The sequence below is a fragment of the Denticeps clupeoides genome, chromosome 7, assembly GCF_900700375.1.
Source record: "Denticeps clupeoides chromosome 7, fDenClu1.1, whole genome shotgun sequence".
Lineage (NCBI taxonomy): Eukaryota > Metazoa > Chordata > Actinopteri > Clupeiformes > Denticipitidae > Denticeps > Denticeps clupeoides.
Window position 1 is genome coordinate 11201779 of NC_041713.1, and position 17381 is coordinate 11219159.

Below are 17381 nucleotides of genomic sequence, written 5' to 3' on the forward strand. Positions count from 1 at the left end.
GTTAAACACACAGCTGGGACTGAGGCTTCACAGCAGCTATATATCAAACCCCATGACTACACACACTGAGCAAATTTCAGCTGAACAGCTCACACACACACACACACACACACACACAACTAAACACACACACGTGCACATACTCACCGGGTGATGTCCTTGTGTCCGTTGCGGGCTGCCAGGTGCAGGGGAGTGTTAAAGCCAGATTCGGGGGTTTCCCTAGGGTCTCCCTCCAACAGTGACACAATCATGTTACTGCTCAACAAGAGCTGAGCCACCTGTGAGTGTGTGTGTGAGTGTGTGTGTGTGTGTGTGTGTGTGTGTGTGTGTGTGTGAGAGAGAGAAAGAGAGAGAGAGAAATCTTTATGGTCGCAACAATAAAACTGACAACCTGCAAGCATGACAGGACATATTTATTTAATAGAAAGAGAAAAACATACTGGATGAACAGAAAGAAAAGAGATATGTGCCAACTGCCACTGCCCCACCCCGGCAACCCAACACAGCAGCTGATTCGCACACCCACTAAACCACACAAACACACACACATCACACACACTATAAATATACATGCAACATTTGAGTCTATATGCGAGTGTAAACTCTCTGATGCTAATCCCTAATATCAGTTTATAGCATATAGTATATACTAGGTGGGCAGAAACTAGGACGTAGATGATGTTACTGATGAACACACTATTCGCTCAATTCAGCACAGAGCTCTCTGCGGGGATGCACAGCAGAGGTGGGCACATTAATCATAGTTACTACTTTTTGGTGCCGCTTTTTTATCGTGTCTTATCATTTTACCAGAAAACGGTTAATTGCCTTCTGTTGCAAGGCCCATTTGCATGCGGTGTGGCCTTTGGGGGCTCCTGACTCACCTTCACCCGGCCAAACTCGCAGGCCAGGTCCAATGGGGTCTTCCTGGCCTTGTTGACCAGGCAGGGGTTGGACTGGTGCTGTAGCAGCATCTCAGACTGAGGGAAAAATGCACAGAAACATTGTGAGTTAAAATGTATGATATACAAAAACCCAACCTGGAATACTGATGGATTGTTGTTTACAGCATTTATCAGACACCCTTATCCAGAGTCCCCATTCTGTCTCAAAACAATGTGGTAAGTCTCCTAGAAATCTGATTGTTTTCTGATCCCCTTTTTTTTCCAAATCCCTTCATCTGCACATGCAAATCCACCCCCACCCCCCCAATCCCTCTCTCGACACATTTATCTCCTGATTCACCCACTTTCTCGCAGAATATCAGGAGCCCCCCTAGCTGTGTATGTGTGTGTACAGCCACATAATATTTAGAAATCTTCTCAGGGACTGTTTCGGAACTCCTGCATCTCACACTAAAAACATTATGCAGATATGCATTGTGTGTGTGTGTGTGTGTGTGTGTGTGTGTGACATGAAGATTACCTCATAGCCTTTTTTGTGTGCAATTTATACCAGATTCATTCATTGATTTTAATTCATAAGCTCCCTGTACAGACTTTGGTTTCATGTCATCTTTATACCACAGGAATCATTTCAGTAACAACTCACACACAACACTAATTTTGTCGCCCACATCACTTGAAAGTCTAACTTTGGGACTTTAACAGCCACAATATTCATGCTAGAGATATGCGTGTTTATTTAAATATATACATCTACATGCATGTATACTTTTGCAATCCAATGCACTACAATGGCACAGATTTTCTACTTTTATATATTATTTTTACTAATTTTACTATTCTTCTTGGAATTGCTCTTTATGTGTAAAAGTGACAATACATGCAGAGGCTTTATGGCATACACAGAGGGAACAGGTATCTGTTCCCACCAGTGGGTGTTAAGGGGTTAACATTTGGACCCTGCAAGCAAGTAATGCTAGATGAACTCGAGTCAGATGGCTTCAGTTAGGCTAATGAGTTCAAGCTGACTCAGATTTGTGTTACCTTCATTAACTGGCCACCAGAACACTAAATTCAAGTTCAGGTCAGGTGTGCATGAACATGACTTTGTCTAGACTAAGCACTTTCATTTAAAGAAGGGGGGGACTTTTTCCACGTCTCTGCAGAGGAGAAATGGACCTGTGTGTTTACGTACCACCTCGTAGTGTCCGTACTGTGCAGACAGATGCAGTGGGATCTGTCCGTCCTGCGAGGCAGTGTTGACCGCAGCTCCAGCTCTCAGCAGCAGCAGCACTGAATCAGATTTCCCCTGCCATGCAGCGTAGTGCAGTGGACGCATTCCTATACACACACACACACACACACACAACATAGCATACACAATATGAACACTATATACGTGCAAGATGCCTTCTGCTGGGAAATGATGGGAGAGTGGTGCCTTTCATGTCTTCCCACTGGACACTAAAAGTGACTTGAACTCACTTTTAAACTCACTGAGATAAACGCAGAGGACATTTGTTCGTTGTGTGCTCCGTGTGCTGTGCTGTGCATCATTACTTTCACTGTTTTACCTATTGAAGTGGCTATTTACAGTTCATGTGCACTGGTGGCCTAGCTGCCTCCTTGTGTGTGTGTGTGTGCATGTGTGTTTACATTTACATTTACATTTACGGCATTTGGCAGACGCCCTTATCCAGAGCGACTTACAACATGTTTGAAGTGGGTGTGTTGAAGCATCTCACCGTTGGTGTCCTTGATGTCCACAGAGGCCTGAGCCTCCAGCAGAAGGGACAGCAGGTCTGTAGTTCCGGTGAGAGCAGCGTGGTGGAGAGCAGAGAACCTGAGTGAAACAGGCACACACAGAGAGGGAGGGTCATTCTTAATTCCTTCCTATCATTACACAGAAAAAAAGAAGATGTCTCTCAGGCATCACAAATCAGTGGTTTTATTGGTTTAAGAAAAAGACTCCCAGTTGAGTGCACTGATGTCTGATCTACAGTCATAAATTCTTCAGCAAAATGATGGAGGAAGGCACTGTTTCTCTCACACATACACACACACCTGTCATTACAACAAAGAGCAGAAATCAAACACAGTGAAGAACAGAGAACAGAATGTTAAAAAGCCAGCCAATGCCAGTCAGGAAATATAACAACAAGCAATATTCTTGGGAAAAAAAGCTGCTGCTTAATGTTAATCAGTAAAAAAAAAGTTGTAGATGTATATAATAGAGGCATAATAAACAAACTATGGAAACTAGTATCTGCCAGGAGGAAATTTAAACTTAAGTATTTCCATAAATGCTTATTCCCAGCGATGGCATGACTTGTGTCCAAACCCTTGCTCAAAAGTTACTTTGAGCCTTTGTGGCAAAACAATGTGCTATTACAGACTGGACAATTCTGAAAATACAGTCAGTTATATTTGTCTTAAGTATTTCTATTGCTTTTTTGTAATAAAGTATTGAAAAAGCTTTTTTTTAATGGATCAGAGGGTGAATCCAAACGTCTTGCCTATAGTGCATACTATGATTTTTTTTTATATTTATTACTGGGACAGCACTGTATCATCATCCTACCAAACATTAATTCTGTCTTTTGTCCTCCCATTACAGAAGAAGAAGAAAAACTTTCCAACCATTCCACCCCTTCAGCGAAATGCATTCTGTACAGCATGTTGAATCAAAGTCTAGCCCCCAGTGGGGACTCTGAGACAGACGGGTGACTAACAGGCCCATCATTCCATTACACCAACCCAGACATAAATCACACACCCTTACATAAAATCCCCAAATCCATCAGACACGCCCAGCCCCACAGGGGGTCAGGTAATCTCACATACACAGACACACTTATAATCACAGACTAGCGTTCTATGCTGCACATGTAAAAGTCCCATCAGAGTCATTCAATAGAATCCTTGTATTTCACTGCATTGAGGTGGTGGGGTGGTCTGTGATTGGTCCACGTTCGGTCCATGGTCCACAGGGCAGCAGACCGCAGCAGGAAGACTGGTTCATTTCCTGCGACCTGAGTCTGACAGCAAACAGAAGGCGGCTTCTTCACGGCTTTCAGCGGCTCGGTGGCAAGGCTGTGAAGTGGGGGCTGCCTCTGCAGACGGGGCGTCTTTATCTGTTCTTCTCCTTGGAAGGAGAAGACTTTTTGAAATGTCTGTTAGATTCCGCGGACTCCTTCAACACAGCTTGCACTGCTGCGAGAAAATGCACACACATGTACAATGAGGCACACACACAGGGGCTTTTGTTTACGTCAGGACTGACATCTCTACATAGAGCAGTCCTCCAAAAAAAAAAAAAAACCTCTTAAAGGGCTGCACGATTAAGAATTCTGTTTTATATTTGGAAACGTGTACATATTTGAATATGTATAAATTTGTGAAGTTTTTTTTAGAACTTCTATGCATATAATTTTGTGTAGATTTTAGAACGTATTTTTGAAATCTTTAAAGAAAAATCACTGAATGCCTAAAATTAAAAAGTGCCTCTGACGTGTTTCAACTGTATGAATTGGTGCACTGATTCAGGCGTCCCTACAGAGATTTTAGCGTTGTTTTTAGTTTCTGTAGGACACACAGCTCTACATGCTTCTTCATGCTTCTCCAACTGCTTAGAAAAGCAGAGAATGAAGATCCATGTCAAGTTATTCTCCACCTCCAGAGAAACACAAAACTGATGATTTTACTGATACAGACAAATCTACAGATATCAGATCGTGTGATTGGCATCAAACAACGAAAATCAAAAATTTGAAAATGGACAAACAAAACCCCTCCCACTCTCTCATCTCTACATCACTTGTGTGGTAGAAGATGGGCAAGAGCTGACGGGCCTGTGTGGAGAAGGCAGCCTAAAAAGGGTTTAGTTTTCACACTCGACACCTTGTAAAAAGAGTCTGCAGAGGTGTGTGTTTCCACGAAACATCCCGTACAATGACGTGATTTTTCCACAAGAAAAAAATCTAGACCGAGCATCAACAAAGAGCTTTCCAGAAGTCTGTAACTGCTTTGTGTGTGGGTTTGGTGGTCTTTGAAAGAGCCGGGGTCTCTTGGACAAAAAAACAAGGGCAGGCTCCAGCCGACCCGCTCTCACTGGCACAGCCATTCACCAATAGCCATTCCACCATGGTGCCATGGAGACGTGCCACAGACAGACCCCAACGGTTGGCCAGGACAAGGCTGAGACTCCAGCACTAATTTCTCTCACCAGGAGGCCAGAAGCAGTCCGTCGCTCTGCGAGATTTCTTCCCTCAGAGCTCCCTTTTACTGTGATCTACACATTTTCTCCTTTCTCACCCCCTCAATTCTGAAAAAGGTCTAGAACATTTTGAAAAATTAATACAGCAATTAATACCACAAAAAACAAATATTTAATTACATTTTCTCCTGCATATCAAAATGCAGCCTGACAATTACAGCTTTTTAAAAGCCTGAACCCATTCATATCCCGACATTATTGGAATGAGAGGGTTGGATGTAAATAGTTGAATGTTGCATGGTCAGATGTGTGTTACATGGGGTTAAACACAGTTTAACCCATCAGGTTTGGGCAAAGATGTTCAACTCTAATAAAAAAAATCAGCCAGACAGTCTAGAATAATGTGGTAAAATGTGAGAAATTAAGTTTCATGATTTCATCATTCTGTAGCTATTTGTTATCAATGTTGAACTTGCAGAAATGACTTTTTTGAATTAGGGCGATGAAAAGATTTTTTTCTTATATTTTATTAATGTTGGCAAAATTAGTTGGAACAATAAAAGCATTACTTAACATTATTATCTGCAACTGAAAAAATAATTTTTCTCCCCCCAAAAACATTAATTTAGGGGTTTTGGGGTTGTTCTCTCACGGAGGCGCACACGCTCAAACACATTTATTAACAGCAAACAAAAATGGCACGATGGCCTAAACTCAAAAGAAGAAACAACAAAACCAAGGAGGCATGTGCTGTTTGCCAGAAACTGAAGAAAGAAACACCGTGTCCACTTTAATGACAGAAAAGAGTGAGAAACCAACATATCAAGGGTTCTAATCACTCATTCCAAATGAGTATTTGTGGTGGAAGACAAGACAATTGTGAGACTGGATCATTTAATTGCAATGCAAATGACCAATCTCAAAACTGCAAACATTTGGCACCTAACCCCTGTTGAGTAAAATCCCGCCCCTCCACCTAAATGTGAGTCAGAACGCTGTAACGCCACTTCAGCATCCTGCAATGCAGGTCACCACACGTCGCTCTCCACACCCGTTTCCGGAATATCCAGAATAATTTTTGCCACCTTCCAGCGAAACACAGGCCCGTTACGGAGTCAGGCAGCCAGAAGTCTGCTTACAGACACATGCACTGTACACCGAACAAGTGTTGTGATCAATAACCAGTTTTAATGCATTAAAAACACCAGTGCGTAAATCACTTGTTATAACTCTCAAACAGTGTGTTTTTAAGCAGCACAACTTGTATTGTGTCTTTATGTCAGGGGGGCATGTCAGAGGAACGCTCAGATGGTTTTGATGTGGCAGGGATGCAGAGGTAAGGTGATTGTCATTGTGAAACACTGCAGAACACAGTGACAGAATGAAATGTGTCCTCTGCAGTGAACAGTGGGTAGCGAGAAGTGTGTGGGGATGGTGCTTTGCCTTCTGATTATTGGTCCACTTCATTTACCCGCTAGGCCAAAACTGCCCCACTTGGCTAGCCTGGCCAACATGGGATATCTTCATTGTTAGACTTCCACCACAGCCATGTTTTTTTTTTTCCTTTGCAAGGCCCTTTTCGTTCCTCACTTGGCTATCAGTGAGGGTGATAAAAACTATTCAAGAATGTCACAGCTTTAACTGGACTGCAAACGTGCAAATTAATCACGCAAAATCCATTTGCAAAAAGCCACACAGTTCATTATGCGCTGCTAAATAATGTGGAGACAGGTGTGAAATACGAACTGCAGGCACCTCACCCCACCTGTCCTCTCCAGCTCGCCGTACTGTTGTCACATGGGTTGACAAGCATGCTTTTTTGTCATGGAAGTATGGAAAGCCAATTGGGACATGAATCGCCTGCATTTTAACGCGTAGTTTTAGGCTAAAAACACACGTTTTTTTTATGGAGGTTTCCTCTACCTCCGCCCTGTCTATGTGGCGCCAAACTAAAGTTTTATTTTTTTTAATAATCAAATGTCTACGCACCACGCGACACAACAAATCGATTATGAAATTAGTTGCCAACTCTTTTAGTAATCACATTTTATTGATTTTCTGAGATTCTTCAAGCAGTAAATGATGTCCCATTAAAGCCCATCCCTGGAGATGCTGTGGGAAGAGCCAGACCCAACATTAGCCTCAGGGGTCTGTGCAGTGTTTGCCTTAACACCTTCATCGAAGCACTTACGAGTCAAACCATACAGGTTAGGGTCAATCCACCAACTCAGCCCTCCTTCTGATCTCCGAAGTGAGGGATGGCACCTTAAACACCCTGGAGCCTGCAGGGCAGTGATTTAGGAGAGCTGGGGGTTTCACCGGTTATCTGCTCATCTGAAGTGAAAAACGACCACCTTTAAACTGGCCACGGAATTGCCAAGGGCCCTCACACACACTAATTCAGGTGAGAATTACGACCGGGAATTAGAACAGTACAGAACAGAACAGGACTGAGAACCTATTCAATTCGTCCATTATGTACATTACATAAATGCTACAAGAAAAAAACAACATTTGACTTCTCTACATCAAAAATACATTAACCAAAAGGTTCCCATATCTTCATATCTGATTATCATGTTAACAAATTAGGCTAATGATCAGGCTCCAAGAAAGACAAAGCAAACATTCAATTTGGGACCAAGAGTTTTGCATAGGCCAAGAAATACATATTAAAAGAAAGCAAAATAAAGAGCGGAAAAGAGGGAGCTATTAACTGGAAGACTGTGGGCTTAGCTGGTTGTTAAATGGGCGGCTCCTGCTTTTGCCAACACAATCACAACATGGTAGCCATGCTGAAAGGAAAGAGCGTGTGTGCAGTGGGATTATTCATTTTATTTCATTAGATTGGCAGTGGGTGGGATTAATTAGGCAGCAAGTTGATGTTCTACAAAAACAGGTCTGATTCATGTAGAGGATTTAAAAGATCTGCTACTAACAGCACATCTTACCTTCAGAGGTTTGGTCTGTGCTGTTTTGGCAGGGGAGCTCCTCAATATTACACCGGTGGGCATAATTGATGAATGGAAACAATGCTGTTTTGAGTCTAATTGAGTCACAGCATTTTCTCAGACACAAATGGTCAAAAAACCTCAGTGCTGAAACATTATATAACAACAAAATCAAGTTTATTACTGCTGTATGGTGAAATGGTCACACAGTGGAAAACAAACGAAATTTACAACAAACCAAATTTCCTCTTTAGCCCAAAAAAACAGTTTTGTCTCAATGGGCTTTGACAGGCACTACTGTTGACACCTCTCCTACACACACACACACACACACACACACACACACTTTGACCCTTTCTGCACTCAAAGGAAAAAAGGCAGAACCCCTGGGAAGTCAGGACCCCCTTCCAGGTTAGGGTGAGAGTGCAGTAGGTGTCAGAGCTGGGTTGGTATTGATTTGTTCATGAAAGCAGCTCTACGTTTAACAGTAAGTTTGGTATTAAATCATCTAGCTGTTGGTCCTGTTGTTAAGCAACATACTTCCTTCTAAGGGCACATGCAATTGTTGTTTTCTTAATTCTTTTTGAATTTAGTAAGGCACAAGTATGTACACAAAGGTGGGTGATTATTAGGAGATATGTTTATGAGTGCAGAACATTCAGGAGCACCACAGTTGCAAAACTCATCCATTTATGGTGAAGATCGGACAACGCAGCTACAAGCAGAGGCATGTACTCTGCACGTCATCGCATTTATTCAATTTTCACGGGCCTTCTCTCCAAAGAATGCACTTTGACTTCACCCGGTGCAGTGTTTCACTTAAAACAAATAAGAATTGCTAACAAAGAACCTCCGAGCGAACGGAGCCAAGAAAAATCCACGCATTCTAAAGAATAAAGTTACATCAATCTTCAATCAGTCTCACTGCTGTTTAGTCCGAGTGAGGTCAGACCGCATAGATTCATTCTGGGATCAGTCACTGTTGCTTTAACAAACTGTGTGGTTGTAAAACTAGGGCTATAACAATGATTATGCATGTAGGCTACCAGTCAAATGTCTACCCTATGAAAGCTATGGAAACTATGACAGAGGCTCCTGAACTGAATACAGGAAACTTATTTAGTTGATGCTGAATTTTCATTATGTTACCTCTCTTTACCTTCACGGCTGATTTGTACACTGTTGTCGTCATCATAAGCAGCTTCATGAGATGAAGGAAAAGCAACTAAGAGCTCAACACAAGAACCCTTTCAGAACCATTGGAAAACCATCTCCTTTGTCTAACTTTTAGGAGCTTTAAGGGGCAGTGGTGGCCTAGCGGTGAAGGAAGTGGCCCTGTAATCCGAAGGTTGCTGGTTCGAATCCCAATCGGCCAAGGTGCAACTGAGGTGCAACTGAGCAAAGCACCGTCCCCACACACTGCTCCCATGTCATGGCTGCCCACTGCTCACCAAGGGTGATGGGATAAATGCAGAGGACACATTTCAATCAGTTCACTTTAACTTCATCCAAGAGTGTGAAAAGCTGCAGTCCTTTTTTTAATATGATCTTTTTATTGATTTTTTATTGATTTTTTGAATATTTGAGGCCTAATATGGCCTCAAATATTCAACCCATTTTCTCTAGTCTTCTTTCAGATTAACATGTGCCATAACCTTCTCCATTTTATAAATGACCATCACAATATTGATCCATGTGATCCATTTCTTGGTAATTGTTTTTTACTAGATACCAGTAAGATATCCATTAGATACTCATCTTTTTTCAACTTTATTTCCAATATTTTACTATCCAAAGGTATTTGACATGCAAAACATTTTTTGTAACACATTGTAAACTTCTTCCCAATAATCTTTGACAGCAGGACAATTCCAAAATATATGTTAATGGTTTGCATTTTGGTTTCCACAATTTCTCGAACAACTGGGGGGTTCTTGTTGTAGTGAGAATTCTGAACTGGTGTAATGAAATATCTAATCAAGGTTTTCCATCCATATTCTCTCCACTTATAAGAACTTGTACATTTCCACTGAGATTCCCAGATTGCTGTCCACTCTTCATCAGATATAGCAATTTTCTATAAAATTCCTCCTTCTCTTTCCCATTTTGCCTTTATGTACAGTGTTGAATTTGTTTTAAGAGATAGCAAGCCCTGATATAGATTTGAAATTACTTTTCCACAAATACCTGATTTGTATGGCTTTTTGATTAATTCCATTATACATAAACTTGCCTCAATTGAGCTTTTCACATTCACATTAACAAAGTATGAAAAACAACAGAAAAGCTTAAATCCTTAAGGAAGATCCTTAAATATGAAAAATGTTACTTTATTTACAATATGTGTTAAGAACCAGCGGAAGCCAGCTGTGATTTTATACACCCAGCTTCCAGTTCATTAGAAGCATTGTATGAAGAGACTGGAACACTGTAGACTGTAGATGTGTGAGGTGACTGCAGGTGGAGCTTGGTAAAAAAAAAAGGGTAAAAAGCCAGTAGACCTTACACAAGGCCAAATGCTCTCACTCACCCATCATGGTCCTGGTAGTTCACATTCAGCCTCTTGGTGGAACCAAGCAGTTCTGCAAAAACAAAACAAGCAAAGAAGATTTTATTCATTTTAAAGCATCCACAGCAATTACTTACACACTCAAAAGAAAAACAAGGCACTAACGCCCCCCTTTAACTTTAGCTCTATGCTGCCTTAACACGCACGTTGCAAACCATTCGGAAATTAAAAGGCTTGTGTGAAAATGTATTCATTTCCCTGGAATGTTTCAGACGAATCTACTGTTATTCACTTCACGGCAGAATAAGGGGGAGAGATTTGCCAGACAAAGGCACCTAAGACCATGTGATAAGATCTGAAAAACAAATTGTGAAATGGGGTGGGATATAAGGACGGTTTATGCCAACAGCCTCCATAGAACAGAGACATGGACCGATGGGAACTCAATCACTTTACAGCACCGTAGCCATTCTCTCCAAAAACAAAAGGCAGTTCATTAACCTCTCACCCCTGGGTGACCTCTGTGGCCGGGTCAAGATACTCTTTCGAGCTGAGAGGTTGGGTGGAGTGGAGGAGGCTGAGGGTTTAGGCGCTCGGCTGGGCTTTGATGTGCTGCTATTGTATCCTGAGCCCATTGGTGGGCTAGGAAGCTTTTGAGGAGCTGTGGTGGGCCAACGTGGGGAGTCTCACCAAGTCAGACGAGAGCAATCAATCACTGCAAACCTGGGCTAGTGTACACACAGGGGTCGATACTCTAGCTTGTTCAGGTGTTTAAATTCAAACAGAGGGTGCCATCAATTCAAGCTGGTGTTTAATCAGACACACACATGCACCCAAATTTGAGTCACTTGAAGTGCAAAGACTGCTGACACTAGCCATGGTGTGGGCGTGTCTGGGTTCCTGTCCTCAGGGTAGGCATGTTGGTTACATGAGTCCTCAGAGGTTAAAGGTTATCCCGTCGCTCTCTGTGTGTGCACACACAGCCTATACTGCGGACACCAGATTCGTTTGTGACACTCAGACACTCTGACGACACCATCGGCCATGCTCATTATGTCACTGTCAAGCCCATTTAAGAGGTCAGCATAGAAAAAAAAAAAACAGGTACTTTGAAGTGTGAACAAAACGGCAAAGCTCTTCAAATGCATCCCTCAACACTGGCCTCATAACCAGTGATAAATGGCTGGACTAAAAAAGGAAAAAAGCCTCGCCTAGAATCCTCATCTTGGAAGAAAGAAAAGTGCGGCCCGATGCAAACTGCACAGCACCACAGCACTTTAATCTGCGCAGAGTTATTTTCAATGCTGTTTATAGGGGAATGGAGGGAAACCGTGGCATGGATTTAAATATCTGCCATTGAGCTTGCTTATAAAAATCAATTTACCCAAGTGAAAAATAAAAAGCTGACCACAAGGGGTCTTTACCGAGGGGCCCTGCCATCTTTCTGGGTTTCAGAGCATGCAAGGCCTGGAATTACTTCTTTCCCTTTTCTCCCCCCTTTGAAAAATGTAGCATGACTGCAGGGCCACAAGAATGCAATGAGTTTTAGCTTCAGACTGTACAAACACATACTTACACATTTAGATTTTTGTGAGGACCTAGGGAAATTAATATGCATAAATATTAAAGTGAAAGTTATTGTGATTGTGCTTTTAACCCATCACCCTTGGTGAGCAGTGAGCTGCCATGAAAGGCGCCCGTGGAGCAAGGTGTGGGGATGGTACTTCAGCATTCGAACCAGCAAACTTCTGATTATGGGTCCTTACTGCCCCTAAATGTGTAACTACCTATGCATTCTATGCATATATTAAACCTAATCTAATTTTGTAAATGAACGTGGTTCCTGCACCAGTAAAATGTCCCCACATTTAGATATAAGATATAAATAAACACAAACACACAGACATCCGTATTATAATGCCAGCACCCTGAAACTATATCTTATATAAAAATGTTAAAATTAGCCAAACCGACAGTCATTTAAATTGTACAATTATGTATTCGTCCATAACAGAGCAGACAACGCCTCAGAAGTCCCTTCGGCAGTTTTGGCAGTTCGGGCTGGACGCCGCACAGGCGAAGGCCATAAACGCGCAGAAAAAGCACAGGTCATCATTTCACTCTGGCGAGTGGCGCGGTAACACAGAGGAACGTTTCACAAGCCGTAATGAATGGAAAAAAAAGACAGATTAAAATATCAGGAGCCAGAACGCGGCAGGCCTCGCGTGTACAGCCCGCAATCTCATGCAGCTCCAGACGACTGACTTTTATGACTGCACCAAGTTCATCAAGTTTGAGTGGTGCTCTGCAAAAAATCTTGTTTCTCTCATTATTAGCTTGATGTTTTTTGTAATGCACCCTTCATGCCATCGCACTTGCATCTTCAAAACCAAAGGTAGTGTGCAATGGTCCCTATATCCATGTATTTCACATATCAAACATATTTATTTGCTGAATTAGCACTCAGTGCCTCAATGGTTGTACATCTTGAAGATGTACAACCAATAATGTATTAATGTATTTAGGGCTACAGAAAGTATGAGTGTGTGTGTTTCTCTGTGTGTATGTGTGCGTGTGAGATAAGTCACTTTCCTATGGCTGATTGCCTCCTTCACAGCACGCATCATTCAGCAGCCGAGGGCCAACGCAACAATGGCTACATAACTGGTCCTCTTCCTGCCTGATCTCCAATGGTTAACTACACTCCTCCACTTGATTACAAAAGGATGGAATCTCAAAATATGAGAAAAACACAGAGCCAAAATCAATAGCTGTGTCTCTAGTATATTCATGACACTGTAGAAGAGTGTGTGTAGACTTAGCAGGAAGTAGGATGGTTTCTGGCCTCTTATCAATTCGATGAAGAGGTTGGGGACAACAGGCTTAGTGTTTGAAGTCTTATCGTAGCCTGGCAAGCACAGGGTGGGCTGCACCACCCTAGTGCTCCTGGTGCCAGCTCTGTTTATGTAAGGCTGAGGGCAAGCGTATACAGAATGAATATAGGGGGTTTGGTTGAAGTGTATGCAGAAGGAATATAGGGGGTTTGGTGATATTTTCTGTCTCTGTTGGGTGTTTTTAATTCATTCTTTCTTCCATTACCAAGGATAAGACAGTCCAAGCCACAGTGTGTCAGCTGGAACTGACTGGAAGTACAGTCATATTGAAGAGCAAAATTTTCCATAATAATAAAGAAAAAAAAATCTATTTAATTGGAAAGTGGCTTTTGAAACCTCCTAAAACCCCAGGAAAAAGTAAGAGAGATGAAACATGTCTCAGATTGCGGTTCTTCTTATACCAAGTTACATTGAGCAAACAGGCCCATTCCCACCCATTCCATGTGTGGGATATGTAAACTTCAAACCCTAAAAAGTGTAAAGTAGGGCTGCAATTATTGAATATTTTTGGAATCGAGTATTCTGTCGATTCGAGTAATCGAGTAATTGGGTAATTCATACTTTTGTGTTTTTAAACAACTCTATCAATAGTGTGTTATGAAACAAAAAAATCCTCTCAAAATGAGCAAGCAATTGGCTGTTATTCCTCACAAAAAAGTTTTTTATTCAAACTCTTTTATTAGATCAAAGCTTAAAACCTTTGGGTTACTGGCTCCAGAACTAAGGCAATTTAATCAATCTTTCTGTCAAACATTCATGATGTACATGTACATTCACAAACATAGGTTAGCCTATTTGTCTTTAGGTTTATTTTAATAAAAAAGGAAAAAGGGGTGTACCCCCCTGCTATAGCCCATCTGAGAAGAATGAAAAAAAAAAAAAAAAGTATAAAAAGGTACAAAATAGTAAAAAGACAATATAAACTCGCCCAAAAGTAATGAATGTAGATTTGTCCATCAATTGCATTTATTATTACTACCTTATGTATGGGGAAGGTGTGTTTTGAGATGTAATCAGTGTGTGTGTGCATGCATGCGTGTGTGAGGGAGGGATGAATTACATGAGTGAGATCTTGGTGTATTTGCTCTCTTGCTACTTATCATGCCTCGTCACTAATTACAAATAATCTATGTTCTTTGAAGCGCTAATGTTAGTTAGCAATCATAAAAATACGACACCTTGTAGAAGCTCCGAGTCCGCTTGGAGAAGTGCAGTTTACGTGAGGATTTGTTCGGTTAAGGTGCTGTAACATTGACGAAGTACTATTATGGTAAGCCAGGTCCATTTTACAGTGTATACACTGCACTACGTTGTCCACGCAGGGTAAAATGGTCCCACACTTTAGACAATTTATGCCTTTTATGCACACCGTTATCTTCATTTTCCGTCATTGCCATAGAGCTCAAAATAAATCGCGCCTCCTTAAATCTTTGAAATGTGCTACAGTTAAAACAGAAGCGATACGATAATACATGGACTTTGGTGACGAATTAAACGAAGCCTCGAGGTAGAGAATTTTCATCGAACATTTTTTTGTAATCGAATCATTCGAGTTACTCGAATAATCGTTTCAGCCCTAATGTAAAGCATGCATAGCAGGCATGGAAACAGATAAAACTCAATTTTTTTAATGGAATTATGGTCCTTGAATAAAAATGAAAACATGCCATCATGCCGTACATAACTGTATTCTGTACAATTGCATTCTGAAAACATACGTAAAAATAATTTGACTTTTGGTTCATTTTAATATATTGCAACCATAGAATAACAGGGTCATGAATATATATTAGGAAAACCCTACTATCCTGGCAGCATCCTGGCCTATCTGGTAAGGAAGCAAACCTGTAATAAAAAGGTGCCACTGAGGTGCTTCTGAGCAAAGTACCGTCCTGATCCCCGGGCACCTTTCCTGGCTGCCCACTGCTCACTAAGGGTGATATTTGTATTATTTGTGTATGTAAGATTTGTTTATATTGTATATTGTCATTGTTTTATACTATTGTGCTTGAGAGACACTATTGGAAGGAATCAAATGTGTTCACTCACATACTTGGCATATTTGGTTGTGTGCACCGTGTGCTGTGCTGCAGCGTATCAGAATGACAATCACTTCACTTTTGCTGACTCTGATCTCACGCACATTTGAAAACAGAATGTGAAGTGATGTGGAAAAAACTATGGTGCATCGAGATATCAAATCAGTTCCAAGATGACGTGCAACAGTGTTCCCTGCAAGCAATCTTTTATTGGAGGCCTTTGTTCAGAAAAGGCAATTTGCCAGAATGTGTGTAGCATCACGTAGCAGGGCTCCCCATGCGAAGCCGGGCACTGACAGGCCCGTCTCTGTGGCGGCGTTGTGCCTTTGGTGGTCATGTTGTTGTGGGTGTTTTTCCTGCAGGGAGGAATGCTCCTCGTATTGTGAGACACTTTTCCGGTTCATTCCATCACCTCCCCAAAGTAAGGGTGGGGGGGGGGGGGGGGGGGGGGGGGGGTATTTCTGGAAGAATTGAAGGGGCCATTTGAGCCGGAACAAGGGGTGTGAGACTGTTTAAAGCTGCGAGTGTGTGTATGTGTGTGACCTCAGGACCATTTGTTTTAACCTGGCTGTGATGCTGATTTAGAGAGAGGTGGGGTTCTGTTGATACAGGCTTTACTATTAGCAAAGAGAGATTGAGAGCCAGGGAAATAACAGTGTGTGTGTGTGTGTGTGTGTGTGTGTGTGTGTGATTGCATGTGTGTGTGTGTTTGTGTGTGTGTGGCTGGGCCCCTCTAACACTTCCTCTCCCAAGACCCCTATTGTTCAATTGAACTGCAGGGTAGGCTATTGTGTGCCAGCCACCCCTACTTAACAAGTGAGAAAGAGAAAGAGAGAGAGAGAGAGGCCATCCAATCTACCTCTCACTCGTCCTCTTCTCTTCCATCTCCCTCTACCTCCCTGTCATCCCCCCCTTTTTTTCTTTTCAACAGGACCTCCTCCTGATCCGTTCACAATGCAGCATTCATCTCTGCACGCAAACAGAGAAGTCCTGGCAGCCAGCTCTCATCTGCTCACAAAATGGGAACATCCAGGCTGCCCCCGACTTGCTTGGAACGTAGAATCTTTTGCAGTTTTGTGGGACAAAAACACTGAAAACCCATCCAGGGTCACAGGGGGGCCAGTTCACCGCCATCTGCATGCTGCTGGAGGGAAACTGCAACAGAAACCCCACAAGAACACAGCTAGAACACACAATCCCCTTCTACGAAGAAATGTTTGAATGCTCTGTAACGTGCCACAGTTCTTTAACTTTAAAAGATAACTACATTTACGGCATTTATCAGACGCTCTTATCCAAAGTGACTTGCAATCCCCCTGGAGCAACTTTAAGGGTTAAGTGTCTTGCTCAGGGACACAATGATAGTAAGTGGGGTTTCTGGTTTATAGGCGCATGTGCTACCCGCTAGGCTACTACCACCCTTCATCTTGATGTCCTTCAAGTCAGAAGCACCTCACACACGTGCCCTGCGGAATGTCAGCAATCCGAGGCACAGGGTGGCTGGTGGTGTGCTACGGCGTAGACCCGCCTCATAATGTCATGGATCCCAGCTGGCCATCTCTGGCATCTGACCGAGGTGTGAAGCAAGGGTAAGGCATACAAACACACACATGCACACTTTTTAAGACCTGACCTTGAGATCTGTAGGGGCTTTCCTGTTTGGTCTACATCAAGTGATTGGAATCAGGCATTCCCGAAATGTTTTAGAGCCTTCAGATTTTTTGGGTCTGTGGTATTGTGTTTTTTTTGTTCAATAACACACAGAACGATAAAGAGAATTGCAATCAAAACCGTCACTGCCACCAGCCTCAGACACTGAAAGCATAGATGCCGGGCCTTTTCAAAACCTCGCAAATCTCACACCACT

General features: G+C 42.2%; 1 protein-coding gene across 10 annotated transcripts in view; it reads right to left on the reverse strand.

The window, feature by feature from the left end:
- Window positions 1-17381, reverse strand: part of LOC114794629 (CASK interacting protein 2) — a 49697-nt gene that overhangs the window by 13468 nt on the left and 18848 nt on the right. For all 10 annotated transcript variants that reach the window (XM_028987310.1, XM_028987309.1, XM_028987308.1 and 7 more), the window contains exons 3-7: window positions 10603-10654; window positions 2651-2748; window positions 2101-2246; window positions 885-980; window positions 148-278 (exon numbers count right to left, since the gene is read on the reverse strand). In XM_028987310.1, the coding sequence (XP_028843143.1) occupies window positions 148-278; window positions 885-980; window positions 2101-2246; window positions 2651-2748; window positions 10603-10654 (523 nt within the window). The remainder of the gene's footprint in view (window positions 1-147; window positions 279-884; window positions 981-2100; window positions 2247-2650; window positions 2749-10602; window positions 10655-17381) is intronic.